Source organism: Acanthochromis polyacanthus, chromosome 9, assembly GCF_021347895.1.
Source record: "Acanthochromis polyacanthus isolate Apoly-LR-REF ecotype Palm Island chromosome 9, KAUST_Apoly_ChrSc, whole genome shotgun sequence".
Lineage (NCBI taxonomy): Eukaryota > Metazoa > Chordata > Actinopteri > Pomacentridae > Acanthochromis > Acanthochromis polyacanthus.
The window spans coordinates 11,110,763-11,136,819 of record NC_067121.1 but is presented as its reverse complement, the minus strand read 5'-3'; the positions used below and the strand labels follow the sequence as shown (position 1 = coordinate 11,136,819).

At 42.3% G+C, this 26,057-nt stretch overlaps 1 protein-coding gene across 1 annotated transcript; it reads right to left on the bottom strand.

The window, feature by feature from the left end:
* Positions 1-5,801: 5,801 nt before the first annotated feature.
* On the bottom strand, positions 5,802-24,646 carry mpz (myelin protein zero). The gene is given in 9 exon segments (XM_022218254.2): positions 5,802-8,380; positions 9,391-9,420; positions 16,165-16,190; positions 16,193-16,206; positions 16,713-16,842; positions 17,719-17,772; positions 17,775-17,931; positions 22,883-23,049; positions 24,409-24,646. Coding segments are annotated over 9 exon segments (636 nt in total). The 5' UTR covers positions 24,455-24,646; the 3' UTR covers positions 5,802-8,368.
* Positions 24,647-26,057: the final 1,411 nt, after the last annotated feature.

Genomic DNA, 26,057 nt, shown 5'->3' with positions numbered 1-26,057 from the left:
ACACACACACACACACACACACACACTATGTTTTTCTATCATTGTGGGGACATACCATTGACTCCCATTCATATCTAACCCCTAACCCTTACCCTAACCCTAAGCTTAACCGAGACCAAAACAATGGCTAACCCTAAAGAAACGTTTTTGCACTTTTACTTTTTTCAGTAACAACAACATGGCCAAGAAAACACTGTTTAAACTTGTGGGGACCGAAATGAGGTCCCCACAAGTGACATTGTTTTCGGTTTTCCTACAGTTGTGGGGACATTTGGTCCCCACAAGTATAGCCAGCACCTGAGCGCACACACACACACACACACACACACACACACACACACACACACACACACACACACACACACACACACACACACACACACCAAACATTCCCCTTCCTGTGAGAGTAACCTGAGCCACACCACCAACAACCAGCAGTCCTTTCCCAGGGTGTTGTTCACCCACCACCACTGCATTCTCTGTACCTGCACCTGCTTAACATGCCCACCACCCCCTTCACACATGGTCCCTGGGAGAACAACAGCCCATCAATCACCGCCGTCAACGAAACAAAAGCAGCCTTGCTCCCTACACAACATACAGTATTTATAACTAACGTGATAATGAGAGACTGATATCAAGCCCTCAGGATTTATAACGGAAAAGGCACGCGGCGTTCGGCTCTGCATGCTTTGCAAATAAATACCCTGATGTACTGTTTGCGCAGTTGCCGAAATAATTTACATGTTGTGTTTGTCTCCTGCCTGAATTCAAAGCAACCAGTAGCCAACGTTGTGCTGTAATTACTTAAAAGCCAAACATATTTAGAACATAAGGCAGGTCATGACCACTGCGCCCACACAGCAGACGCAGCCAGTGATCCTGTGTCAAGTAAGAACCAAATGTCTCCTCACTAGTTGCCAATTAGTTTTACAGTTGATTATACACTCAGGCTCTTTCTACACAGCAATGCTTCTAATCTTATATGAGCTGCATTACTCTGGTATTGGCATGAGCTCCTGTAGTCAGCTAAAGGTCTTTTTTTAAAGGATATGTTACCTTGTTTGTTTTTAGTCCATCATATGACTTAAAAAAAAAGGCAAACACTCTTATTAAAGTGTTTTATTTCACACACAAAAAAGTATCCAACATGTCAGTTTGTGGATAAATTCATAAAATGATTTAAAAAATGAATATTTTGAAGCAAAAATTCCTGCCTCTAAAGCCAGACTAAGCAACTTTTAAAAGCTGAAATTACACAATACTGCTCTCTAGAATTACATAATCATTTAATTGTCTGAAAGAAAAAGCATTTTAACTTAAGTCACTTTTTAAGTAAACTATTTTTCACAAAGACAAATAACTGGGTAGTTTTATCTACTAAAATGTGAGAATTTGCTGCTTGTCTTATACTGTGGAATATCAACTATTTTGGACCACTTGTCAGAAAAAAAAATGTTTTGTCCAATTAGCAAAGTATATCATGTAGAATATGACCGGCATGTTAATATATAATAAAAATAATCATTTTTAGTTCAAAAGTGCACATATTTTTGCTGACTTCTACAGCCAGAATGTTAATATTTAATAACTGTGATTAATGGTCAGAAATAAAAAATACAGATAACAATGGACATTTTGGCTGCTTGTAATCAAACTTCATTGCACATAGAATCAGAAATTATAATTTAATGCATGTCCAAGCAGCCCTTTCTCTCTATCTGTTTACATATATTTAATAGATATCAATGATACAATCATAGAAGCTAAAATACCAGGATAATAATTATTTTGAAGAGTGAAAATAACACTAATTAACTGTATTTAAATGGCTGTATTGGTTACTTAGACTCTGTGGCTTATGAAATAAATGATGTGAAATCTGAAAAGAAGCTTTGATAAAGAAGTTCTTCGAGCTTTTCTGCTGGCTTAAACATTTAGATCACGAGATGTGCCAAAAGCAAAGACAGTACAGGGTCTGAATATAAACAAAAGCCTGTGAAGACAACCACACGTGAGGTGGTGATGAAGCTGTTGTCAGGAGGTGAGAATCAGGCGATACCAAACTTTGGGCAGGCTTATGACACACTTTAGGAAGTCAGAAAATCTTATTTAAATCTTATGCACTCAGTTTGTTTGTAGGCAACTCTTTGTGGTGAATGAGTATGATCGTCAGTATGAAACCAAGCACAGTATCTGTAACATCATTCTGACGAGTCAAAACGACAGAGATTCAGTTTGGACCAGTCAAAATATTAGTGATAGATAATGTTATTATTGTGCATGACTCTGCTTGTGTGAAGCTTTCCATTGGACATAATGCCAGCATTTGAGCACTGTCCGCAGAAGTAATAGTGAGCACTGTGGTGGTTTGTGGTGAATGAGAGCTTAGTTCCTCAGGCGCTTTGGGCTGAAATTTACCAGAATATCAACCTATGGCTGCTTTGACATGGTGGTAAACTCATGTCACACTGTATGTCCTGTGTGGTTAGAGTTGCCGTGTTTCAGTATACTTCAAAAGGAAATTGCCTTCGTGTGCCACTTGATGTAGCTTCTGACATAACTACAGATATCTGCAACGTCACTGTGCCGAGTCAGAACTCTAATTCAAGATATCTGTAATTACATTTTGATCAGACAGAATTAAAGTTAGACATATCGACGTCAATCTGACAAGTTCAAACTTAATTTAGGATATCTAAGCACAATGTTGATGCCTTGAATTGAGGGAATTAAATATATCTTGAACTGGAATAATGACTAGTCAGAACTAAAATGTAGATATGTGAAACTGGAAATAAATGCTAGTCATAATTCAGCTGCAGATATCAGCAATTCACACTGCAGATATCTGAAGTTGAGTTGTAGATATGTGTAATGAGAAACCCCAAACGCACGAATGGTAAAAGTGATAACATTTGTCCTCAGGAGGAATGTCATTGTGGAAATCTAAAATGTTCTTTTTGACCAGGAAGAACTGGAATGCGGATATTTGAAATGCATACATATTCCAGTCTGGCTATTAAATGTTAAAAGTCATAGACATCATTTTATTCTACTTGTACTTTACATATTTGTATGTCACAGATAAACATTTAAGCCATTTTATGACAAAAGTCAAACAATTACTGACCCAAGTGAATCCTGGATTTTTTTTGTGTGTGTATTTTGTTTAATGGGTTCACAATGAAGAGACATATATATGACCTGAACCAACATGTGCCTCATTTAACTTATTTTCTTTCACATGCAAAAACTTATATATATATTTATTTTTATTTATTTATTTTTTCTCAACACACACACATATATATATATACAAATTGCACACTGTAATTTAAATGCCAGAATCAATTATTTTATATTTTAAGAGAAACATGCAGTGGAGGTTAATAACCAATATCCCTCCAAGTATGGCATGGTAAATCTGGTTAAATAACAACTCCTACTCCCTCACATATGACCTGTAGTGATATTTGTACAGCTTGAAATGCCAAACTATGAGGCTTTTGTGAGAAACTTAGATGGCTTCGGAAAGATCAGCCGAGTCGAGTGTTTGCTCTTTTGTTTGTGGTTTTGCAGAAACTTTTTCAAAATCCAATCATTTTATAGGGTGAAGTAGGTAAATAACCATGTCTGTAGAAACTGCATATCACACTGGGTTGTCAATTGGAAATGCAAACTCGACTTCATCGGTTGTCAATTACAGTTCTTGCAGGTCAAGGCTGTCCATGAAAAGTCTCCTGGTGTTACTTATTCATCTCCAAGAAGACGTCCGTATTCTCAGTGATTTTGACAAACAGAAAGAAAATAGGTGCAACTTTGTGCAAGTGAAAAGAAAATAGCAAACCATGAACCTGCAAAAAGTTGGAAAGTATGGACAATAAGTGCCGTCTGGTCTGCAGTGAAGTAAAACCAGGTTTTAGCCACAACATGTACAAAACAACCCCAGTAACACTTAAGCAAGCTCCCTACATAATGGATGTTTGGATGGCAGCCATGTGGAAATTGTTGACCAACATTTCTAACTCACTCTCAGACTGATTGGCTGAGAGTGATCTTGCTTTCCCAAACTATACTTCAGACAACTGATCTGGCAGAAACTCAATCAGCCAGATTTTGCCTGGAAAATCCAGTCTGACTTTATTTATGTATTAATATCAATACAAATAAAGGCAGTCTGGCATTGTGATGACAGGAGACGATTTCAAAAAGGAGGGGCTAACGAATGCAGCTTGAACGAGAAAGAACCAATCAGCGTAACACGGATGTGACGCACAAACACATCGACCTTGTAGTCCATGTAGTCCAAACAACAATGGCATGCAGCCGAGAAAGCGTCACGGTGAATGATTACTGCCGTTTTGTCACAAAAATCTGTGAATACATGGGGTACTCTCAAGTACAACACTTATTTTTGAAAAGGCTACTCAACAAAAGACTCCTTCCGAACGATTAGCGGTGTTAGGAATAACTTTAAATGGGAGCCAAACCAATTCGGTGCGTATGTGTAAAAGTTGCTTAAATTTACTCACACGTTTGGAACGGGATTTTCCTCTGTAGAAACAATGGCAAGAAGGCAAAAGTAACGAGCCATCCACTGCCTCCTCATCGTCGGAAACGTCAAGTGAAAAGAGGCAACGACTAACGCCATCCAAAACGCCAAGAGACCACAAAAAGATTCGCTTTGGCCCCCCTCCTCCTCCTCCTCCTCCTCCGGCATCATCTTTATGGGTAATCCAGGCGCTGAAGATGACGCAGCATTGCCTCCCACCTCCCGTGCTATGATTGGTCGTACCAAACTGTACCGGGAGGGAAACGCGATTCAATTCGCACAATGCCAAACTGACTCTCCTGTATCTCCTAACATAGAGATAGGAGATTACATGGAGTTTCAGTTTGGATTTTCCAAGCTAAGCCAGATTGTAAAAAGAAGCTGCGGGCAACTAGTTTAAGGCTAAAATCTGGCTTAATCTGTACAGTTTAACTGTCAGGAAGAAAGCAAATGAAGCTATTTCCCAAAATTTTACAACAACAACAAAAAATTCCACCTTTGAATCTGTGTATATTAAAAAAAAACAGTTAAATTGGAAAATAGCACTGCATGACAGTATTCCTCCATGAGCCGTTTGTTCGGTCAGGCGCTGCAGCTGAGCAGGTCAGAATGAATCAGCTTAAGGCTGTGGTTGTACTGTGTTTGAATATGAAGCAGAGCATTTCTGAAAAGGTTATGTATGCTCACTGAACCCCACCTGCACTTTAAGTCAGAAAAAATTAAGCCTTTATGAAAATTATACCTCATTTTGTCACCCTGTAAAATGTGAAAAGGTTGTAAATGGTTGCCAAGCGTTTATTTCCAGTTCATCATCATTACGTTTTGGTAGTTAAGTATCAAAGGGCATGACGAGAAGAAAACCATTTTAGTCCCCATCTGACACCGTACAGCAGAAAGTTTATTTCTAAAACTGAATTCCTTTTGGTGTTTAAAAGAAAAACACCTGGTGGTCATTGTTCTGCATTTAAAACCTCCAGATGACATCCCTTAAAATGTTCTTTTTGTGTATGCGAAAGCCTTCAGATGGCTAATAAGGTCAATGCTATTCTATAATGAGTTTTACTCTCATGCCTGCCCTCAGCGTATTCACATGTTTCAAATGGTGGCCATCTCATTTTGGAGGGACTTTCTTCTTTTGAAACGTTCATGAAAGTGTGTCTTGGCAGAGACGACCGTGACAGATTTACACAATGCTTAGGACCCGGACATGGATGAAAAAGAAACAGAAACTGGAAGCATTTTCAGCTGGGTTTACTTTGTCTTGTGTCGACAACAGCTGTGCTTTTATTTTTATTTCCGTTCTCTTTACAACATATTATACAGAGTCATCGAAAGTAGTTAGTGATGTCAAATTATCCCAAGCATTAAAATAAATGTAAAAAAATGTAAGAAGCTCCAGTCATTTCAAATGAAGGGATGTTATCGCGCAACTATGACTAATACAGTTCAATATACATACAAACAAAACGCTTTTAAAAGGCAACTTTTTAATGCTGTTTGTCTTATGTCAGGTGTCTGTGTGGCTTTTTTTGCGGAAAAAGAAGAAAATATTCTAACTAATCCATCTGACTGGATAGTTAAACAGCGACTAGTGAAACAGATCTCCAGTTATAAAGTGTGGATTTTTTAGCACCTCCATTCCTGTTATGAATTTTAAAGGAACATTCAAGTCTACGCTATCCACCCTGCATATCAAGCTCGCAGATCGCAATCCATCTTTGGCTCAGGGTTGGAGGGAAGGAGCACCTTTAAAGGAAAGCTCAGGGGGAAGAGCAGCCTCTATCTGTAGTGATACATATGGATTTTTGGCTGGGCTTAACACGCCAGATAAGTCTCTTCCTCCAAAGCTTTCTCCCACAGCAAGCGCCTTCCTCACCCGTTTATTTTCTCCCCAGCCACGTAATGCTGAATCTGAGGCTAACTAAACCCTTATCCAACCCCTCATCTTCTTTCTGACACTGCGCTACAACCTCGATTTCCCATTTGTCTCGGGATAAGAACACAACCAAAGAGACAGCCACACAGTACCCTCCATAACACACAAGGTCAGAAATATAATGACATATTCCATAGAATACAATTACATTTCTTTCCTGCCTTGATGAACATGTTCTCCATGTGTTCTCTTTTGCACACATGTGAAAAAATGTCTCCCAAAAAAAACATTATTTGCTTTACTTAGGGTGACGTACTGCTTGTTTTTAATTTTTTTTGCTTTATATCAAATCTCATCACTCTTTAACAAGACACACATATACATAAAACATGCATCGGATTTTTTTTGCGACCGGAAAAGGGCTAGCTAGATTATAAGTTTCCGTTTGGCGTCTTCAGTGTGGACTAAAGGCGGATTTTCTGCCCATGTGTTTCTTTCCTCTGTCAGTTGTATGTAGAGGAGATCGTTTTAGCTTTCAACCAGCAGAAACTAGACTGTAAAGGGCCGGAGAAGGACGGACGGACGGAAGGAAGGAAGGCTGGCAAAGGGACATGCCTCAAGGGGAGGTGGCATTTGAAGGGCAAACGAGAGGGCGTTCGTCGATCATTGGGGAAGACGGAGGGGAGGGGGGAGAGAGAGAGATGTCCGCCACCAAGTTTCGAGAAAAGAGAAGAAGGAGGAAGGACAGAAGAGAGAGAGGAGCATTGAGCTGTAGGCCTGGCAGTCAGATAAGGAGAGGCTTAAAGAGTGGAGTGGATTGTGTATAGGCCTTTTCTGTGGGGGAATAATGCAGTGCAGAGTGACTAGACGGCACGAAGAGGACGAGATAAAGGGGAGACGTATGAGACGGAGGGGGTGAAAATCGGGGAAGGAGATGATTCCCCAAGATGGGAGGAGAAGGGATGAACAACAGAGGGAGGAGAGGGGATGAACAACAGAGCAGTGGAGACAGCAGAGGAGGCAGTGAGGGAGATGTAGGGAGAGATATCTTGTTACCAGCACGAGCTAAAATAATTAGCTGAGGAAGAAACGTGCAAGCGGATTAACCGGACCTAAAATAACTCCGAGAGCACAGAAGCTGCACCTTCTTCCCGGTAAGCTCCCTTTATGTCGGGCTCCTGAGGGCGCCCGCCAGCCCCTCGGAGGGCCGTGACGTCATTCCAGGTTTGTCAGTCGCCGGCCGTTGAGTCAACAGCGAACAGCCTCGTGCACAAAGCAACCACTGCCAATACTCGCCCCTGCTCGCCTCTTCTTCTTCCCCTGCTTCCCTTGCTGGCTGAAAAATGTGCAGCTGTTACAGTAAGCCCTGTACACTCTTATAGGGGCCAGAAATAGCCCCCTTTAGCCAGGGCAGGAACACGGCGACAACCTCCATTAGCTCAAATGTGAGAGGATTGAATCACCCCCGAGCTCGAGGGCTTGAACCTCTATCTGCGCTGGCCGAGAGCAGGAATCATATTTCTCTCCCACCATCACTCTATTTTCCCTCTCTGTCGTCTCGCTTTTTTCTCTCTATCTATAGTCCAGAGTGCACTCACAGCTCTGCTTGCTGTGTGTGATTGAGTCGTAAACATTACGGGGTTGAAAGATTCAGGGGACTCTAAACACAGAGGGATGTCTGTCGGGTTCCTCTTAAGGAAGTTATGTGCATAGTTAGGCCTTTAACAGTTTTACAGTTTGCCCAATGAGTGCATACAGGATCTCCAATGAGGCGTTGTAAAAATTATTTGACACTCTTGCCACTGATATAGTAGGGACTATTCTTATAGCCAGTGCTGTCTTGAAAGAGTAGAGATAATGGGGAATAATGGGGGTTGCATCAGGCTGGGCAGAAAAGGAGGGAGCAGACTAGAGGAGTGGAGGCAGTCATGGAGAAGTCAGACCTTTATCTATAGGAGGAAGAAGAGAAAGGGAAGGGAAGTGAGAGAGGAAGAGAAACAGGATAGAGCAGTTAGCATATAAATCACTTCTTTAATTTGAATTAACAAGAAAGTCAGGATATTCACAGTGAAAGGAGGAAGACAGGATAGGAGAGGGGGGGGATGAAGATGAGAGTGAAGGAAGAAAGTTTTGACACGTCGCTGCCGAGAAAAGCAAATTGGCTTGTCCCCGCAGCTGGGGATTCGCGATGCGTATCGGACGCACTTGGAGAAGGCTTTTTCGGCGGATAGGATCACAATAAAAGGGAACCAGAAAGGCAAAAACCCTAGGAGCGGCTTTTTAAATTTTGTTATCAAACCCAGCCGTCTTAAGGTCTCGCTTCAAATGGCATATCTTATGACCTGACAAAAGTACTCGGGGTGCCGGCTGGTGTAAGAGATTATCACGACATCTTAGATCTGGGCCCATATAGTGGCGTGTACACTCATCAGCCTGTGACAAGGGCAGATATGATTTGACTCATTTATTCAGGGGACTCAGGTTGGTGGTGGGCGTAAAAAGTAGCTTTGTGGTTTTAACTCTCCCGCTGTCTCCTCGGCAGACTTCCCCAAAGCACCCCCCTTCCCCTCCCCCTCCCCCAACCCCCACCCCGGCCTTCCTATTGTTTTAAAGTGAGCTGATTGGCAAGGTGGGAGAGGAGACGGAGCGGTTTGGACCTTCCCGGCCCTCCTCCTCCCTCGCCGCCAGGCCCCTCGTCCCCATTTCTGCGGGTCAGCTCCAGCTCAATGGTCATCAGAACCCGGCCCTCCTCCCCCTCGCCTCCTCCCCCAACCCTCTCTGTCTTCCTGACTATGGTTTGCTGCTGTTGTTGCTGCTGCTGCTTGGGCTGGGCTGTCGCCACCGCCTGGCGAACGGGCTGGAGCAGCCGGTCGGCAAGCCCGCCCCAGCCCCTCCCCGAATCCTATTTCTTATCCTTGCGTGACTCCTGCTTCTTCTTTTCCGAGGCAGCCGCCTTCACCTTGGAGGGGTCGGCGGGAGGCACGGGGCCCTGTGGGGGAGGAGGGAGAGGGGGTCGGGCGGAGAACAGGGGAGGAGAGTCACTTCAGGAGGAAAGGCAGCAAGAGGAGGAAGGACGGAGGTTGGTGTTATAGGTGAGAGGATGAGAGATGGGGTTAGAGCAGGATGGGTGGAGCTGTGTGAAGAGGAGAAAAGAACACATTTAGGTGAAGGTGGAGGAGGAAAGGGTGAGACATGCAGAGAGAAAAAGAAGGGGGAGGAGGTAGCGAGACAGTCCTTTTAGGGGAGGGGGTAGCAAGTGAGAGGGGGCGGTGTCCAGAGCTGTAAGGGGGTGACAAAACAGGTAACCATGCGTTAGGATGGGACACAGTGGCAGAAAGGCTCCATACACCTGTGACAACTGAGTGACAATTGATCAATAACACACTCAAACACACACACATGCACACACACACAAACATGTGCTGTCAGATTAGGTTTAAACTGGCACTGGACTGTTTTATAGCTTTGTATTTTACACAGACTGGGAGGATGCCCAACATCTCTAAATCTGGCCATGCTGAGAGACAAATTAGCTCTTGTGAGGATAAATCTGCAGGCAAATGTGTACACGTCTAAATTTAGTTAGAAGTTTATTCTTTAAGGTAATATTTCAGGTTGTAGCTTAAGTGGCCAGCTGAAAAATGAAGTAACCTCTGGCTCCAAAGAAAAATGCTATGTATTGTTTGTATTTTTTTTAAACCAATCGCAACCACATTAGGGGGAGCTAAGCCCAGAATGCAGCAACTGTGTCCCCAAATTCGTGTTTTGGCAAAAGGAGGTGAGTACGGTCTTTAAAATGGCAAATTCACGGGGAAAAACTAGCAGTGCTGCCTTATTCCACACAAACATCTGCTGCTACACTGGCTTTTAACTGGCAGTGGAGTAAATTTTGGCTTTGAATTTTACACATACTGGGATGATTTCCAGTATCTTTACATCTGGCTGTGTTTAGAGATGAATTAGCTCTCAGTATCATTCTTATCATGACAAAGAAAAGAGGTCCCAGTTTGGATGAGTCTGCAGGCAAATGTGTACAAATGCCTAAAATTAGTTGGAAGTTTAACCAACTAGATAATATTCCAGTTTGTGGTTTAAGCAGTCAGCTGAAAAATGAAGTAAACCCTCCAGCGGCACCTTGTTATCATTCTACTAAAGAAGAAAAGAGACATGTTCTGGCTTGTATGTATTTCTTTAAACCAATCACAGTCACATTAGTTTGAGTTAAGCTCAGGATATAGCAACTGTGTCCCCTCAAAATAGTACCTTGGAGAAAGGAGGTGAGCGTTGTCTTTAAAATGGCTAATCAAATAGGAATAAACTAGCAGGGCTGTCTTACCCACACAAACATCTGCTGCTACACTGGGTTTGAAGTGGCAGTGGAGTAAGTTTTGGCTCTGAATTTGACACATGCTGGGATGATGTCCAACATCTCTAAATATGGCTGTGCTTAGAGACAAACTAGCTCTCATGACAATAAAAACAAGGTCCCCAGTGTGGATAAATCTGCAGGCAAGTGTTAACAAATATCTAAAATTTGTTAAAAGTTTATCCATCTAGGTAATATTTCAGGTTGTGGTTGAATAGTTGAAAAATGAAATAATCTCTCTGGCTGCACCTCATAGTGATTCTGTTATAGGGGCAAAACTGGCTTGTTTGCATTTCTTTAGTTAGCCCAGGATGCAGCAATTGTGCCCCCTCAAAATAGTGCCTCGGAGAAACATGGTGAGCACTGTCTTTAAAATGTTAAAATGGCTAATTTGTCTGGAAAAAAAACAAACCCTACCTTACTACACACAAACATCTGCGGCTTGGTTGGGTTGTAACTGGCAGTGGAGTAAATCTGGCTTTGAATTTTACACATACTGGGATGATGTCCAACATCTCTTTAATGTGGCCATGTTTAGAGAGAAATTAACAAATCTGTTGGAAGTTTTTTCATCAGTGCAGTATTTCAGGTTGTGGTTGAAGTGGTTGAAAATTGAAGTCATACCTGAAGTACTCTCTCTCTGGCTGCATCTCATTATCATTCTGCCACAGGAGAAAAGAAAAATGCTATAGCTTGTTTGTATATCCCTAAACCAGTGACAATGGCAATTGTGTCCTCTCCAAATTGGGGTGTGAAAGAATCAGAGCGTTTTCTTTAAAACAGCTAATTTCCCATTTTTTAAAAAAGAGCCAAATTCTCTGCAAAATTTGACATTTTTTGTGGTAACTTGCTTTGCTGAGGTTGCTGTTGTTTCCTGAAGCAAAGAGGATTTTGAAAATGATGAGCTGTAGCTAACAAAAGATGAAGCAAAAGCTGTGTGAGCTGCAAGGTCCAGTGCAGGGTAATTCCCAGAATTTACATCCAGTAAATCAAACCAATGTTTAAGTGTCAAAACTGCATTTCCTTGAATGGCCACTCGAGGCTTGCTCCAAAAGTGAGTCAATTCCCATAGACCTTTATGTTAACTTACCCAACTTTACAGCTGAAATAAACTTGCTTACAGCCTGACACAAAAATGGTTTTGGTCGCAAAAGCTAAAGTTCCATTTTGTGATAACTGTAAGGAGGGTGAACGTTTATATAATTCACCCAGTTAAATTGTATTAAGGTTAAAAGTAATGCATAATTAAGGATGTAGCTGCTTGGAGTGGCAAGTGGGAGTTCATGTCCCACCTCAACGCCGCTTACGCTCCACCTCTTTGCTAATTTGTTTTTTTTTAAAAAAGACTCGTGCCAGATGGAGCCTCAAAACTGTTTTTCAGGAAACCTATGGGTGACATCCATCTTTATATAAAAGTCATGGTTAAAAATAATTTTACTGACTATACTTCAGTGTTTAGTTAGGACTTGTAACTCAGTGAAATAAAGTCAATTAAATACTGTTGAAAAAGTGGTTGTGCAGTTACATAAAAAATGCGTAACTGCTTTTGAATTATTCAAAACAAACCTTTTTTTTCATGTTTGAAATCAAGTTACCGTACTCTCGCTTCCAAGTTTATTTCTGAAACTTAGATTTAGTGTCATACTAATGATTATGCTATTCTTATTCAAATTCTGTTTGCTTGTGGTGTCTTTTATTCTTATTTCTTTAAAATGTGTGCATAAATTGTCTAGCTGAATACATTTTGAAAATTCCATTTTATATTAGCATGTGTCTCTTGAAGGTTCGGCTCTTGACTTTAAATTATCTGCAGCCAAATTTGAGACACGTGTTATTTAACCTGCAAACTCAACAAATCCATGCACACTGGGCATCTGAAACACCATTCGACTTAGTGGTAGCAGCTGCTTGAAGGCACAACATCACATTTAGAGAAGGCAACTCAGGGACAGAGTGCCAACTGGAAATGAAATATTTGTGAAGTATATAACTGAGCTATTAAATAAATCATTTAAGTGTGCAGGGAACCAAATAAATAAATCTTTAAGACTGTTTTGCTGTAGCTGTGGTTAGGGACAGATCTGCTTGACTGTCTTTACAATGTTGTTGTTTTTTTAAAATGAAGGTCAACATCAGCGTCAAAAATTCATTTAACGTCTACTTATATAATTCAGCCATTCACTCCCACTCATTCTGTCCACTGTCTGTGCAATGCCTACCAACAAACCCATGAAGAAATCTATGAAAAAAAAGAGGAGGAAAAAAGAAGTGAAGTTGAGGACAACAAATCCACCAGGAAGAACTGGAACAAGTCGAGAAAAGGTCAAAGCAATACTTAACTTTACACTAGCTGCATTCCAGTGCATTAACCTATGAGTTAACCTATTGAAAAGCACCACAAGTGTGTGATAATGGTCTGCCGGAGCTTAATGAAACTTCACTCATATGTAATGGTTTGCATTTTTAATGCCCTTGCACAGCTTGAACCAGAGGCCTGTTGTAGTGTTACGGAGAACAGACGGCGTGAACAGGAGAGCATGCTGGATCTGAGGCGTGCAGACTGAAATACTTCAGCTATAATACATCAGGTTAGTCAACAGTGGAAAGCACACTAGAGGCTGTTTCTACCCACTGAAGCTTCGACTAATAATGCCCCACTGATAGCATTAGAAAAATGTATCATCTTTAATTATGCACTGTGAGAAGGCAGACAGCATTGTGAGGCTGCAGCTAATGCCTGGCTCAACGGGGAAGCTGTGTGGGCCATCCGCCGTCATTACCTTCGATCATGCTTACATTCCCTCATACATCATTGCATTGTTTACCATTATGCGTCCCACGATAGGGCTCGAGTTTGTGCTGCAATGCTTTGCAGAGCTCCCACGCTAACGGCAGACCTCGCTTCGCAAACCAGCCGGCTTAGGCAGAATGCAGAACCCAATCCTAGTTACAGGGGCTGCAAACACTTCAAAAGGAAATGTGGGTACAGTGGCAAAATAAGAGGGACTGGCGGGGAGGCAGATAGGTAGGTAAGTGGCTGCGTCCCCTGCTGCATACTAAAGAGAGTAGGTGACAGGTGAGGAGGGAGATTGAGAGGTAGATGAGGAGTGAGAGGTAGTGATTTTCTGTCCGGAACCAAAGCTGATCAGAGTCCAGAATACCTAAAGAGAGAGACTTGGGAAAGGGAGTAAAAGATGGGAAGAGGAGGGAGTTAGAGATAGATAGATGCTTCTCATGGTCAGCTAAGAAGTCATGGAGAGGAGGGAGGAGGGAGGAGGGAGAAGGGAGGAGGAGGATGCGACTGAAGAGAGGGATAAAAGGAATCTGAATGAGAGGGAGAGAGCGGGAGTGAAGTGGAGTCAGGGAGGAGGCGAATTGGGGGGTGGGGGGGTGGAAAGAAGAATGGGTGGGTTTGTGAGTGTGTGCGAGCGCCGATCGATACCGAGTGTACTCAATTATCATTCCAGTACAGAGTGTGTGTGTGCGTGTGTTCAACTGCTGTGAGCTCTCATATATATGTGTGTGTGTGTGTGTGTGTGTGTGTGTGTGTGTGTGTGTGTGTGTGTGTGTGTGTGTGTGTGTGGCTGCAGGGTAAAGTCCTCTTCCACAACTCCACCTAATGGGGAATAGCACAAACCACAGGGTTCCTTTGTCTCTCTCCGTCTCGCTCGCTCTCTCACCCGCCGCCTTTTGGAGATTTGCAGTGCAAGTCCAGCAAACAGAGGAGGAACGAAGATGGCGAGGCTGATACAAAATTGTGTTGTGTCAGCATAGCCTCCTAATAAGGGCTATTTGATCAAACAACCACTTATGAGTGCGCTGTAAAAATAAAAAAAAATAAAAAAAATCCCACGGGTCCTTCTCAGTGTGTGTGAGGCAGCTACAAGAAAAAGGAAGCAGCTCGAAAATAAATAAAAATCAGTGAGTGTGGGATCAGATGGAATGGCTGTTTCTTTTTTTATTTTTTTGGGCTGTATATTTTTCGTCCAAAGCAGACACTAGCAGGAGAGTAACTGTAAATGACAACGTTGTCAAATATTTCAGTGTCCTTTTGGCGGCGAGTTATTTATTCATATATGCACTGTCACCCGCCGCAGGCACTTGAGAGCAACTGACTGCAGCTCAAGAATAACCTGACAATCACACAACGGCAGAAAGGAAAAGAAGAAGACAGAGCGAGAAAAAGAGGGGCTCCGGGGAGATGAGAATGAGTGCACTTGTTTGAGGTATAGAAGGACGCATCGGCCCTCGTAGGTTTATGCCACCGGGGCAAGATGGCGCACTCCTGAGCACTGTGGTTACTTTCCACCTGCGGCTAAAATGACTCGCCGGCACAATAACACCTTTGATCTCCTGCTTCGGATCTTTGCGTTTTTGATTGCAGGAAAAAATCCTTTGACTTGCCTTTTTTGTGTCGTTATCAGCATGCAGAGCGTACAGTCAATTACAATACTCCCCCGCAACCATCCAGCCCCACAGAGTAATCAAACAGAACTTGCCCCGGTGCCTTGTATTCACTAAAGAATACAAGCCACCATAATGTCTGATTAATCCACCACTTGAGGCTATCATACTCCCATGAGGAATAGAAGGGAGGGGGAAAAAAGTCCAAATCCTTGGCGTGCAGCAGCGTAAAAACCACCGATAACAGCCCAGACCATAATAGGCCCAGTGATTTTCATTAGACTCCCAGTGAGCAAAATCCGCTGCTCCCGTCTCTCTTCCCACTGTGAGCAAATCAGTCCCATTCAATACAGCATCAGTATTATTGCCCTAACCTGGCCTCGGCCATTTCACAGTCGCTGGTTTGATTTTTGCCCCGTGGCTGTTTACCGGCACTGTGCTGTTCAGCCACACCGAGGGAGCCGAGGGAGTAGTGAGAGCCACGAGGGAAGAGGTGGGACGGGATTTAAAGCCCCTCTCAGAATTTTAACAGCTTGAACACTGTTATTAGTGTTTGTAGCACAGAGTTTGAATGACATGTTATTCTGCTGCTGATATGTTGCTGCGAGGAGGAGCCAGTTAAGTGCGAGGGCACACTGGAGCTGCTTGGACTGGCATCGGGGGAATGCGATTACGAAACTGTGCCGTTCTGCGCTGTCATGTTGGATGTGTGCTATTGTGTGGCAGCGCTGCTACAGAGTGGATGAATATTTCCTCTGACAACACGTTTCCTGAGCTCCAAACACTGAATGCTATTGTAATCTCTCCAAAAAGGACACCCTTCCACTATTAGCGCCTTGGATATGACAGCGAAACAATCTGTTGCATTTGATGTTGTCGTGGCGGAGTGTGTGAGGAGAAGAGGAGGAAGAGGAGGAGGAAAGAGGAGAGGGGTTGAGGAGGAAGGAGGAGGAGGAAACTTGCCTGTCTCTGCTGTGATCCCTCTTTCTTTTCTTGCCATGTTTGCTGGAGGGGACAAAAGAAAGACAATGTCAGGATGTCGAATCTATCTCTCCCTCCAGTGGTCACAGGGCAGCATTGCCTGGCAGCTATCATAAAGAGAACATCAGCGTAATCTACTGGTCCTGTCTCGAATACAGCCCCCAGGTGCGAGATGTGTTAAGATCTCATAAGATTGGAAAGAGCGAGACGATGGATCCATCATCTTCATGATCTGGAGGATTATCCACTCAGAGAAACCTTCCCCCTACTTTTAATCATCTCGCTTGGGACCTACGCTGTGCTGTTTGTAGATTACATCTAAATGGGGGGGATCATTATCTGCCTCTTTCCAGCCGACTAACTTCAAATCTACACCTCCCCTGCACCTAACCAAATCAAATCGTGGCCACAGCAGCTATGCCAGCTTGACCACGCAGGTGTCGGTGCCAGGGATGGGCTCCGGCTTCAGCTCCAGTCCCTGGCAGAGACCCGACTGGCAGAGAGCCGCCGACCACGGGCCGGGCACTGACCTGACGCTGAGGCTGAAGACGCGACGCGCCACCAGGAACCTCATCAGGTAGTAGATGACCACAATGAGCACCAGCAGGCCCAGCACCACCCCAATGATGGCTCCTGTGATCACGCCAGCCTGGATGGGCACTGATGGCGGGGAAAAAAGGAGAGGAGTTAGAGTGAGGACAATGCAGAGAATCTGAGCGTGAAAACAAGGAAGGACGTGACAGGTAGAGATTGGAAAAAAGGTACAAAGAAGGAGAAACATTCAACGAAGATGCTGTCATATGAGAGAAGAAATGTGCCTGACAGAGAGAGAGAAAGGAAAACAAAGCTGGAAGGAAAGGGAATAAAAGATGAAACTAGAGCATAAAAAGGAAAGTAAAAAGTAAAATAAAGGTTGAATTAAAGATGAAGGAGCGCAGTAGAGGTAGAGAGGGAGATGAAGAGACGGCGAGATAAGGAAGAAGAAAGGCGAGATCAGGGAAAGAGTCGTGGAGGGAGAAAGTGGCAGACGGTGGAAAAGAAATGGGAGGAGAGGACGACGGGGTGGGGGAGAAATGGAGAGAAAGAAGAGGCAGAGATAGCAATCTCAAATGGAGAAAGAGATAAAATTGTAATTGATTTCATTTAACGGGAGGTGCGAGGAATTCTAAATGAGACAGTGCAACGACTTGTCTGAATACAGCGCTCGCTTTAGTCTGATGCACAGTGAAAATTGAGATTAATTTCAGAGTTTGGAATGATTATAACAACAATTGAGAACAGTTGGCTTCCGATAGAGGAAAAAACTCACCAAAATGTGCCATATGGGCTCAGTGGAAAGCTAATGAGCAGACACAGATGTAAGACAATGCAGGCATTAAGACTGTACGTACGGAAGAATTTGATTTGCTGTCGAAAACCCGCCCACCCCCCCCATCCCACCCCCACCACCTATCCCAGCCCACCCCCCACCCTCATCCCCCGCCCCCCAGCCCCCGCCACAGTCTCAGGAATAGAAGTGTCCCCCTCCCAGCCCACCTTTCTCAAACACCAGCAGGCGGACACTGGAGGGTCTTCCCACGATGTCAGGGGATTCTTGGCATCGCAGGTGAAGGTGCCGTTGTCGGTGAACTCCAGGTTTTTGAGCAGGATGGAGCCGTCGCGGCGACCAGGGTTCCCCACAAACTCCAGCCTGTCCCTGAATGGACCCTTGTTGTCGACATAGGGAACACCGCCAGTATAGTGGAAGATCTGTGAAACAGAAAGTGGTAAAGATGCCACTATAACGACACGTGTTCACTCCCAAAAATGAATGCTGCTGTGGTTATTTGTCTTTTGCATTCAAGGCAAATTTTGCCATCATTCTGTGTAGGAGCTGCAGTTTCATTCATATTTCAAAATCTTGTATGACACTCAGGTCAAGTGCAACAAATAGAGCTAGGTTTGGTGCTTTTTTAGCACTGAAAACTGAAACCTGTAAAGTATCAAAATCTGAGCAACCTTACTTACTTGCTGTTTCACAAAAAATTCCAGATTTAAACTCTCAATACCTAATTTCATTTTATATTTGTTGGCACTGGAAGCGAGCTGCAAAAGCTCTAAAATGTAATCGATGAAAATTTGCAGTGGAGCATTAGCATTCTTTGGAGCTGCATTTTAAGAAATTCACCCTAGAAAACTCCATTATTTCGCTGTTATTTAAAACTGCTGTTCCTCGAATGGCCACTTGAGACTGGCTCCAAAAATGAGTCAATCCCCATAGACTCCCATTAAAATGGCTAACTTTACAAGAGAAGAAAATATGTTTAAATCCTAAACCAAAAAACTGTTTCGGTCTCTATAGTTTACTTCACCTTTTATGACAACTGTGCAGGGGTAATTATTTTAATATTTTTTAGCATGCATGGATGTGATGCAGCATTAGTGTTCATTTGGAGTTGCATTTTTAATACATCCACCCTGTAAAACTCTATCATTCCCCCTTACTGAAAAATATAGCCCGTGCAAATTGCTAAAAATAGCAATTGCTTGAATGTCCACTTGAGGCTGCCTACAAAAGTTAGTCAGTCCCCATATACTCCCATGTTAAAATGGTCTACTTTACAGTAGAAGAAAATGTGTTTATATTCTTAAACAATATACAGTTTTGGTCTCTATAGTTAATCGCTCTTATTTGGACAAGTGTGAAGCAGGTGAAATCTCATGTAATTCCTCCTTTTACATGGCATTAAGGCCTAAAGCTACGAATAATTGAGGCCCTCAGTTACCAATTTTCTTTACATTTGTGGTCACTGCAAGCAAGCTGCAAAACTCTATAACAAAAGTAAAGAGAGTTTTAGCACACATGGGCATGATGCAACATTAGCATTCATTTGGAGCTGTATTTTTAATAAATCCAACCCATAAAACTCTAACATTTCCCTTTATTAAAGAATAAAGTCAATGCAAAGTGTCAATAACTGCAGCGCCTCAAATGGCCACTTGAGGCTGGCTCCAAAAGTGAGTCACTCCCCATAGACTCCCATTAAGATGGCCAACTTTAACAGTAGAAGAAAACATGTTTACAGCCGAAAAACAAAAAATCGTTTTGGTCTATAGTTTATTTCCCCTTTTATGACAACTGTGTAGGGGTAATATTTTATATAATTCCTCCATTTAAATTGCACTAATGCCTAAACTTATGCATAATTAAGGCCCTCAATGACATTTGTGGGTACTGTGAGCAAGTTGCAAACACTAACATAGTCAGAGAAGGTTTTTAACACACTTGAATGTGGCTGAACGTAAGCCTTCATTTGGAGTTGCATTTTAATACATCCACGCTATAAAGCTCTGTTATTCCTTGAATGGCCACTTGAGGCTGGCTTCAAAGGTGAGCCAACACCATAGACTACTATGTTAAAATGGTCAACTTTACAGTAGAAGAAAATATGTTTACAGGCCAAAACAAAAACTGTTTTGTTTCTGTAGCTAATATTACTTTTGTAACAGATGTACATGGGGTCAATTTTTACATATTTTACTTGTTGAAGTTATATTAAGGCATGAAGTTATGCATCATTTTTAGATTAGTCAAGAGGGAGGAGGAGTAAGGCACTGACAAGATAACAATGAGCAGAGACACCAAACTCATCTTTTTCAGAAAACCTATGAGTGAAGTCACAGAGTGGTTTGTCCATCTTTATCTACTTTATCTGTCTTTGTCTCCACCAACTTCTGAGGGAAATGTTCTGATCTTTTAGTTTCTCAAGCTAAGCTGTCCAAAAAAACTTTGGTGTTGCTATTTGACATGAGTATCGAACAAATATCAAAACCATAAACACACCTACTGACTTGACTTTTAAAATAACGACAGCCAATAAATGTACCATCACCAAGAATCGATTTTTTTTTTTTAACATGGTGCGTATTGATTTTGGGAGACGCTTAGGAGATGCCCAAGACTCCACAAGGTCAAAGTCAGATTTACTTTAAATGTGTCAGTGCACATCCATACATGAAGATTTGAGGCCTGCGGTTGCCACAAGTTAGTCATTCCTGCGTTACAGAGGACATTTCACATGATGTGAACGTGTCACATGTCAAATGCAACATTTTAAAAGGACAAATGCGCCGTGAAAACAGATAGACGTATGAAACTGTAAATCTGTCCAGGCAGGGAGAGAAATGAGCGACAGAAGATAAGTGAAGGAGGAAAAAAAGAAAAGAGAAGTGGAATCTAGTTTCAAAGTAAGGGCACTGCGGGAGACAGATGAAGGCGAAGGAGGTGAGGGGAGGACATAATGAGAGAGGAGGGGAGGGACAAAGAAGGCAGAGGCTGGAGAGGAGGAGATTAAGGGAGGTGGACAGAGGGAGGCACAGTCAGGACGGCGAGATAGAGAGATTCGAGAGATGGCAGGATGATAAGGGCTGGGAGAGTGAAATTAAAGAGCAGGAGGCAGGTGAGGCAGCAGTGAGAAGATTAGGAGGCAAACTTTCCTCCACTTAATGCTTTGGAGTAACCAGCATTATTTGTACACAATGACCTTTAAAACATGTATTTGTCTAATTAAACCAGGATTCATTTTAGGATTAATCATGCTCATTTATTGCTCCACAAATTACTAAAACCTGAAAATAATCAGGCATTTTAAAATACATCCTGAGATTGAATCTACACAAACCATGTTCTGGAATTGTTTACGCGAGTTTTTATTGAACCCGCTGAACCCCACAACTTGCAGCCATGTTTGAAAGGTATGTTTTAAAAAATCATCAGCATGACACCATTTATCACAGCTGGAAACTTTGAAAATGGAAAGAATTGTTTGGTTTTCAACTTTCCCACAGCATTTGAACCAATCATGCTGAATATTAAGTTTTATATTTATTAAAATAAATTCATTTTTTTTCGACACAATTCATCTAAAGAACTGCAAAAATAAATAATTTGGTCAAACCATGTTGGGTAAAAAATAAAATAAAATTAAGTGTTCCATATAGCAATAAGAAAATCATGACTGGCTAAGCTGCAACAAAGTCATGTGATTATATACATGCTTACATACATATATGTGTGTGAATGTATGTATGTATATAATTAATTGTGCTAAATATTAAGTGTTATATTTAATCTAAATTACTTGATTGTACTTCTCATTTAAATACTGAGTTTGATATTTAATAAAATATACACTTTTCATTTAAAATTTTGTAAAAATAAATCATTTGGTCTAACTACATTTCATAAAAAACAAAAAATGATGAGGCTTTTACCGTAAATGCAAAGACTGGTTCAGCTGAGAACAGTCATATGACAAAAATTAATATTTAACTACTAATCATGTTTAATACTAAGTATATTTAATCCAAATTACTTTATTCTACATGTCTCTTTTAAAAATGTGTCAAAAAATAAATTATTTAGTCAAATCAGATTCTAAAAAAAAAATTAAGTTATGTGGTTTTCAGCACAATTAGGAAGTTATGACTGGTTCAGGTAAGACCAACAGTCATGTGACAAAAATTATCATTATAATTTCTGATCATATTTAATATTAAGTATGATATTTAGTCAAAATTACTTTATTCTACATGTCTCGTTTTTTAAAAAATGCCAAAAATAAATGATGTGGTCTAACCAGATTCTGTAAAATAAAGTTTTATGTTTGTTAGTGCAAATGGAAAATTTTGACTGCTCAGTTGTGACCAACAGTTATGTGACAAAAATTCAGAGAGTTTTCAGCTGAACTGCAGCAGAGCAGACGGGAGACAACTATGGAAATAAATCAAAAATATAAACAGCAAAATATCTATACAGTGTTGCTGTTTTTCCAGTATTGGTACACATGTAGCCACTTGGAAAAATGTTGTACGTGCCGATTCTATATTCAATGTTTTGCAAAACGAATAAAGAAATTCTTGCAGTTTTTCCTCTTTTCTCTGATTTAAAGACTTTTAGCTATGGCTGTTCTGTTTCTGTAGAGGTGCAGGACTTTGTATTGAAGCCCAAATCTGAGCCAGCGGTGACTAAAAATGTGCAAACAGGTGCAAAAAGCACCCAGAAGATCCATTTGGTCGGAGGTTTAAAGAGCTCCTCTGTCCAGAAATCAAACCACGTGATCATCAGAAGGCCACACCCTCCTCCCTCTGACTAAATTTCTGTCAGTCCTCGTGCCTGGTAGCGGCGGCGAAAACAAAAAGTCTTTTTAGTGACAGACATAGCCATTGTTGATGATTCTACATTTCTGTCCTATTATCTTCTTAATTGTTTATTCTTGAATGTGAGAGAAGGTTAAGTTTAAGTGGGAGGACAAAACATGAGAATGTCTTTCAGGCAAGTGGAGAGAGAAGTGAAGAGGAGGCTAATCCGCTGCAGCCCAACTTGAGTGATTTACATAAAAATATCTGGCTCCGTTTTGCTGCCAAATGCTGCATTATTTCAACAACGAGTTGCTATCTTCATCTGTCTGCTGTTTGACTCTGGACAGGGAGTGTGCAGAGGGTTTATCAGAGTATTTTTTTTTTTTTTTTTTTACTGCTGCAGCTGAAAACAGCACTGATGAGAACGATAAGAATAAATCAAAACAGCAACTCCGCAGGCAGAAGTACAGATATGTTAGTGCTCTTTGTAGCGCTTATATGATACTCTTAAGAAGTGCAGCTTGGAGGTGGCTAATGTTTGGTTGCCTTTTATTCTTGTGTGTGTGAATTTGGACATTACAGAGATGCTGTCCCGGGAGCCATCGGGTCTGTATGTCCAGGAGAAGGTGACGTCCTCCGAGGTCCAGCGCCAAGAGAAGAAGGAGCAGGACAGCCGGATGTCGGAGCCCACCAGAGCATGGCGCTCCCAGCCGGTGTAAATCACTATAGCCTGGGACTGCTCAGGCACTGGGAGAAAGAAATCAGGTATGAATTTAACAGACAAACACACACATGCATTTACACAACAAGAAGCAAAGTCTGAGCAGAGCTGAGTGCATGTTTGTGTGCAAATAAGTCTATAAGAGGGCAGAAAAACAAACTAAACTGATTTAAAAGCATTGTACAGACATTCATTAAAGAGCTACATTTCAACTCTATCTTTTCTCCCTGAATATCCCCTAAATAAATCCCAAAAGGCATGCAGACACCGATAAAATGCACATTTAGTGGTGTCAAATCTCCCATCGACTCTCGTGCACTCGGTAAATATTTGGATTATTACTGGAATATTGGTGCGAGTCTCTAAGTCAAAGGGGAGCATCATTTTCTCTATTAATATGGATTACGCTAGCCTAATCATGTGCGCTGTTTATGCTCGAATAATATTTAATGATCGATGTTAATTTGGTTTTGGCTGCAGAATCAATATTTTACTTCCCTCTAAAATGCGCTCAGCATCTCAAACGACTACCGACAGCCCCTCAGCAGCTGCACACCGCCACCGCTGCTGCTAGTCGACAGTATCACTCCTTATTGTTCACTTTCACGTGGACCGTCGTGAGTCACAGCATCCTGACAGCTACGATGCCCCTGAGAGCATTTCAACACCCGGAGAGTAAAGTTCTCACTGCCAGCATCCTTGAGAGATAGCCCATCCCCCGCAAATTTAAAAAAAAAAAAACACCTTGTCAATGAAATCACACCTGACATTTTTAATTAAAATTCTGACAAAAAATCTGCAGATATCTGACAGGATGGAGCAGAGAAATAACGAGAGAGAGAGAGAGCCGTCTAACTCAGCCAACACTCTGCTTTGAAGCTATAATATTAGCGCTCTTTAACTTTGCAAGCTTGGAAACACCTGCTTTATGAGAGCAACACAGAAGGACAGTGCTGGGTCATTTACTATAATGTAATAGATGCAACAAAAAAGGAGCTACAGGTGTAGTAGTGGCCTTTTAAATGAAATCAATACAGCAAATGGCCTGATAGCAATTAAAATGCTTTGGTTTAGTAGTAATCCAGTGTGAAGGGAGATATTATTACCACTACAAGATGAATTCATTGCCAAAGCTATTAACCCTTGTCTTTAGTTTTCAGGTAAGCAATCAAGGAGAAAACACAGAACTTAAAAAAAAACACTCTTCTTCCAATCCTCGTTTAGCTTTTTAACCTCACCATCAGTGGAGAGATAATTTCTACATCTTCACTTTCAATAAAATACAAATCAATGTTGGCTTCCTTTGAGAATTCACCCATAAAAAAAGAAAAAGAAAAGAAATGAAAGTTAAAAGAAGATTCATTCTTTCGCTTTTTTTGTATTACCTATTCCCAGGAGGACAACCGACGCCAGCGCCAAAAACGTCAGCATGGTTTCTGGCTTCTACGGAGCTCCCAAAAGACTGAACGCCACCGGCCTGACAGGAGCCTGTCGAGGAAGAGTCCCGCTGTGGAGGGAGGAGAAAGAAAGAAAGAAAGGAAGAAGAAGAAGAGAGTGGAGGGATGCAGCAGGATGCCAGGACGGAGGGGCTTCAAAACAGGACAACAACAGAAAACCCACTGTCCCCTGGTTTATACCCAACCACACCCCTCACTGAGGCCCGGCCCGGCCCATTCCTCCTCTCCTCCAACCCACCACACACCACCTCCTGCAGCTTCTCTCCATTTTTTCCCCCCTCTTTGCTTTTGCAAATTAGCTCCCATTGTCTTTTGAAGAGGCACCTGTTGTACAGTAGCTGGTGAATTCGTTGTCGTGCAGCTCTGGGCGAATGCTCAGAGCTGCACTCTGATGAATGCCACACGTGTGATTAAATCTGTGATTGAGCTGTGAGGAGATGCTAATTAGCACTTAGCATGTGGCACAGGCCGGTAATGTATGATGTGGAATTATGACCATCTGCAGCAGTGCTCTGCATGCACATATGTAGATTATCACATGGGTAGTTTGTGTTTACAGTGAGGGAGGAGGGGGGGATCCTGCAGCAAGGTCAGTCCAGTCCTCTCTCCTCCATCCCCACATCTCACCCGTCCGTTCTCCTCTCGTTGCACTTTCAACCGGGTCTAAGGCCAGCGAACAAAGCCCAGACTCTTTGCCCTCCGTCCTCCCTCATCTCCAGATTCCTGCCGTTTGCTGACGTCTAGCACTTTGAGACAATGGGGAGAGGGAGGGACAGGGCCTGACTGGTGTTTGCCTGTCTGTCAATGGCGCTTTCTTCCTCTCAGTTTTTCTTTTTCTTTCCGCAGACAAAGCTGTGCATTCACAAAGTGCAGGCGCCCACTCCTCGCCGTTCCAGTAAGGCAGACAGCGAGCGAGTGGGGAGAGACCTGCTATATATAGATGAGTTGATGCGAGGACAGGATGAGATGCACAAGGCTCGAGAGAAAATGAGAAAGCAAGCAACAGTGTGAATGAGCTGATACGCTGGAGTGGAATTTCTGCAAAAGTCACATTTCTGGAGGCCTCATTCCATCATTTTGTCACACGTTATAAATATGCATTCATTTAGCCGCTGGCATAGTAATAGTGAATACATGCACAAATTAATGGTCTCCAGATCCCTTCTAGCTTCTGCAAACACACAAGCTGGGATGCATTTACACTCAACGTGAAGTGTAAGTCATATAAATCTCAAGTTGACTCCTCCTACCTCTCACAGAAAAGCAAATACAACAAGAGTGGCACTGCAACCACTTCCCTTTTAGCTATATTATCGAGCCTATTTATTCGAGTTTTTCTGGGCTAAAAATCAAGCACCTCCTTCGCGAGGTATCTCTTGGCCGAGACGGGAGCAAAAGCATTAAGCAACGGATCCGACTTGTGCTTATGTTTTGAGGCCGAATTCTCGCCACTTGTCACAAAATGCAGCCGTTCATTCATCTTAGCACCTCAAATACCCAGCTGACGGATCAGCTGAACAAAATGGACCATCTGCCAACTTGTTGGCGCCATCAACTGTCTAAGCTTTGGCTCGAAT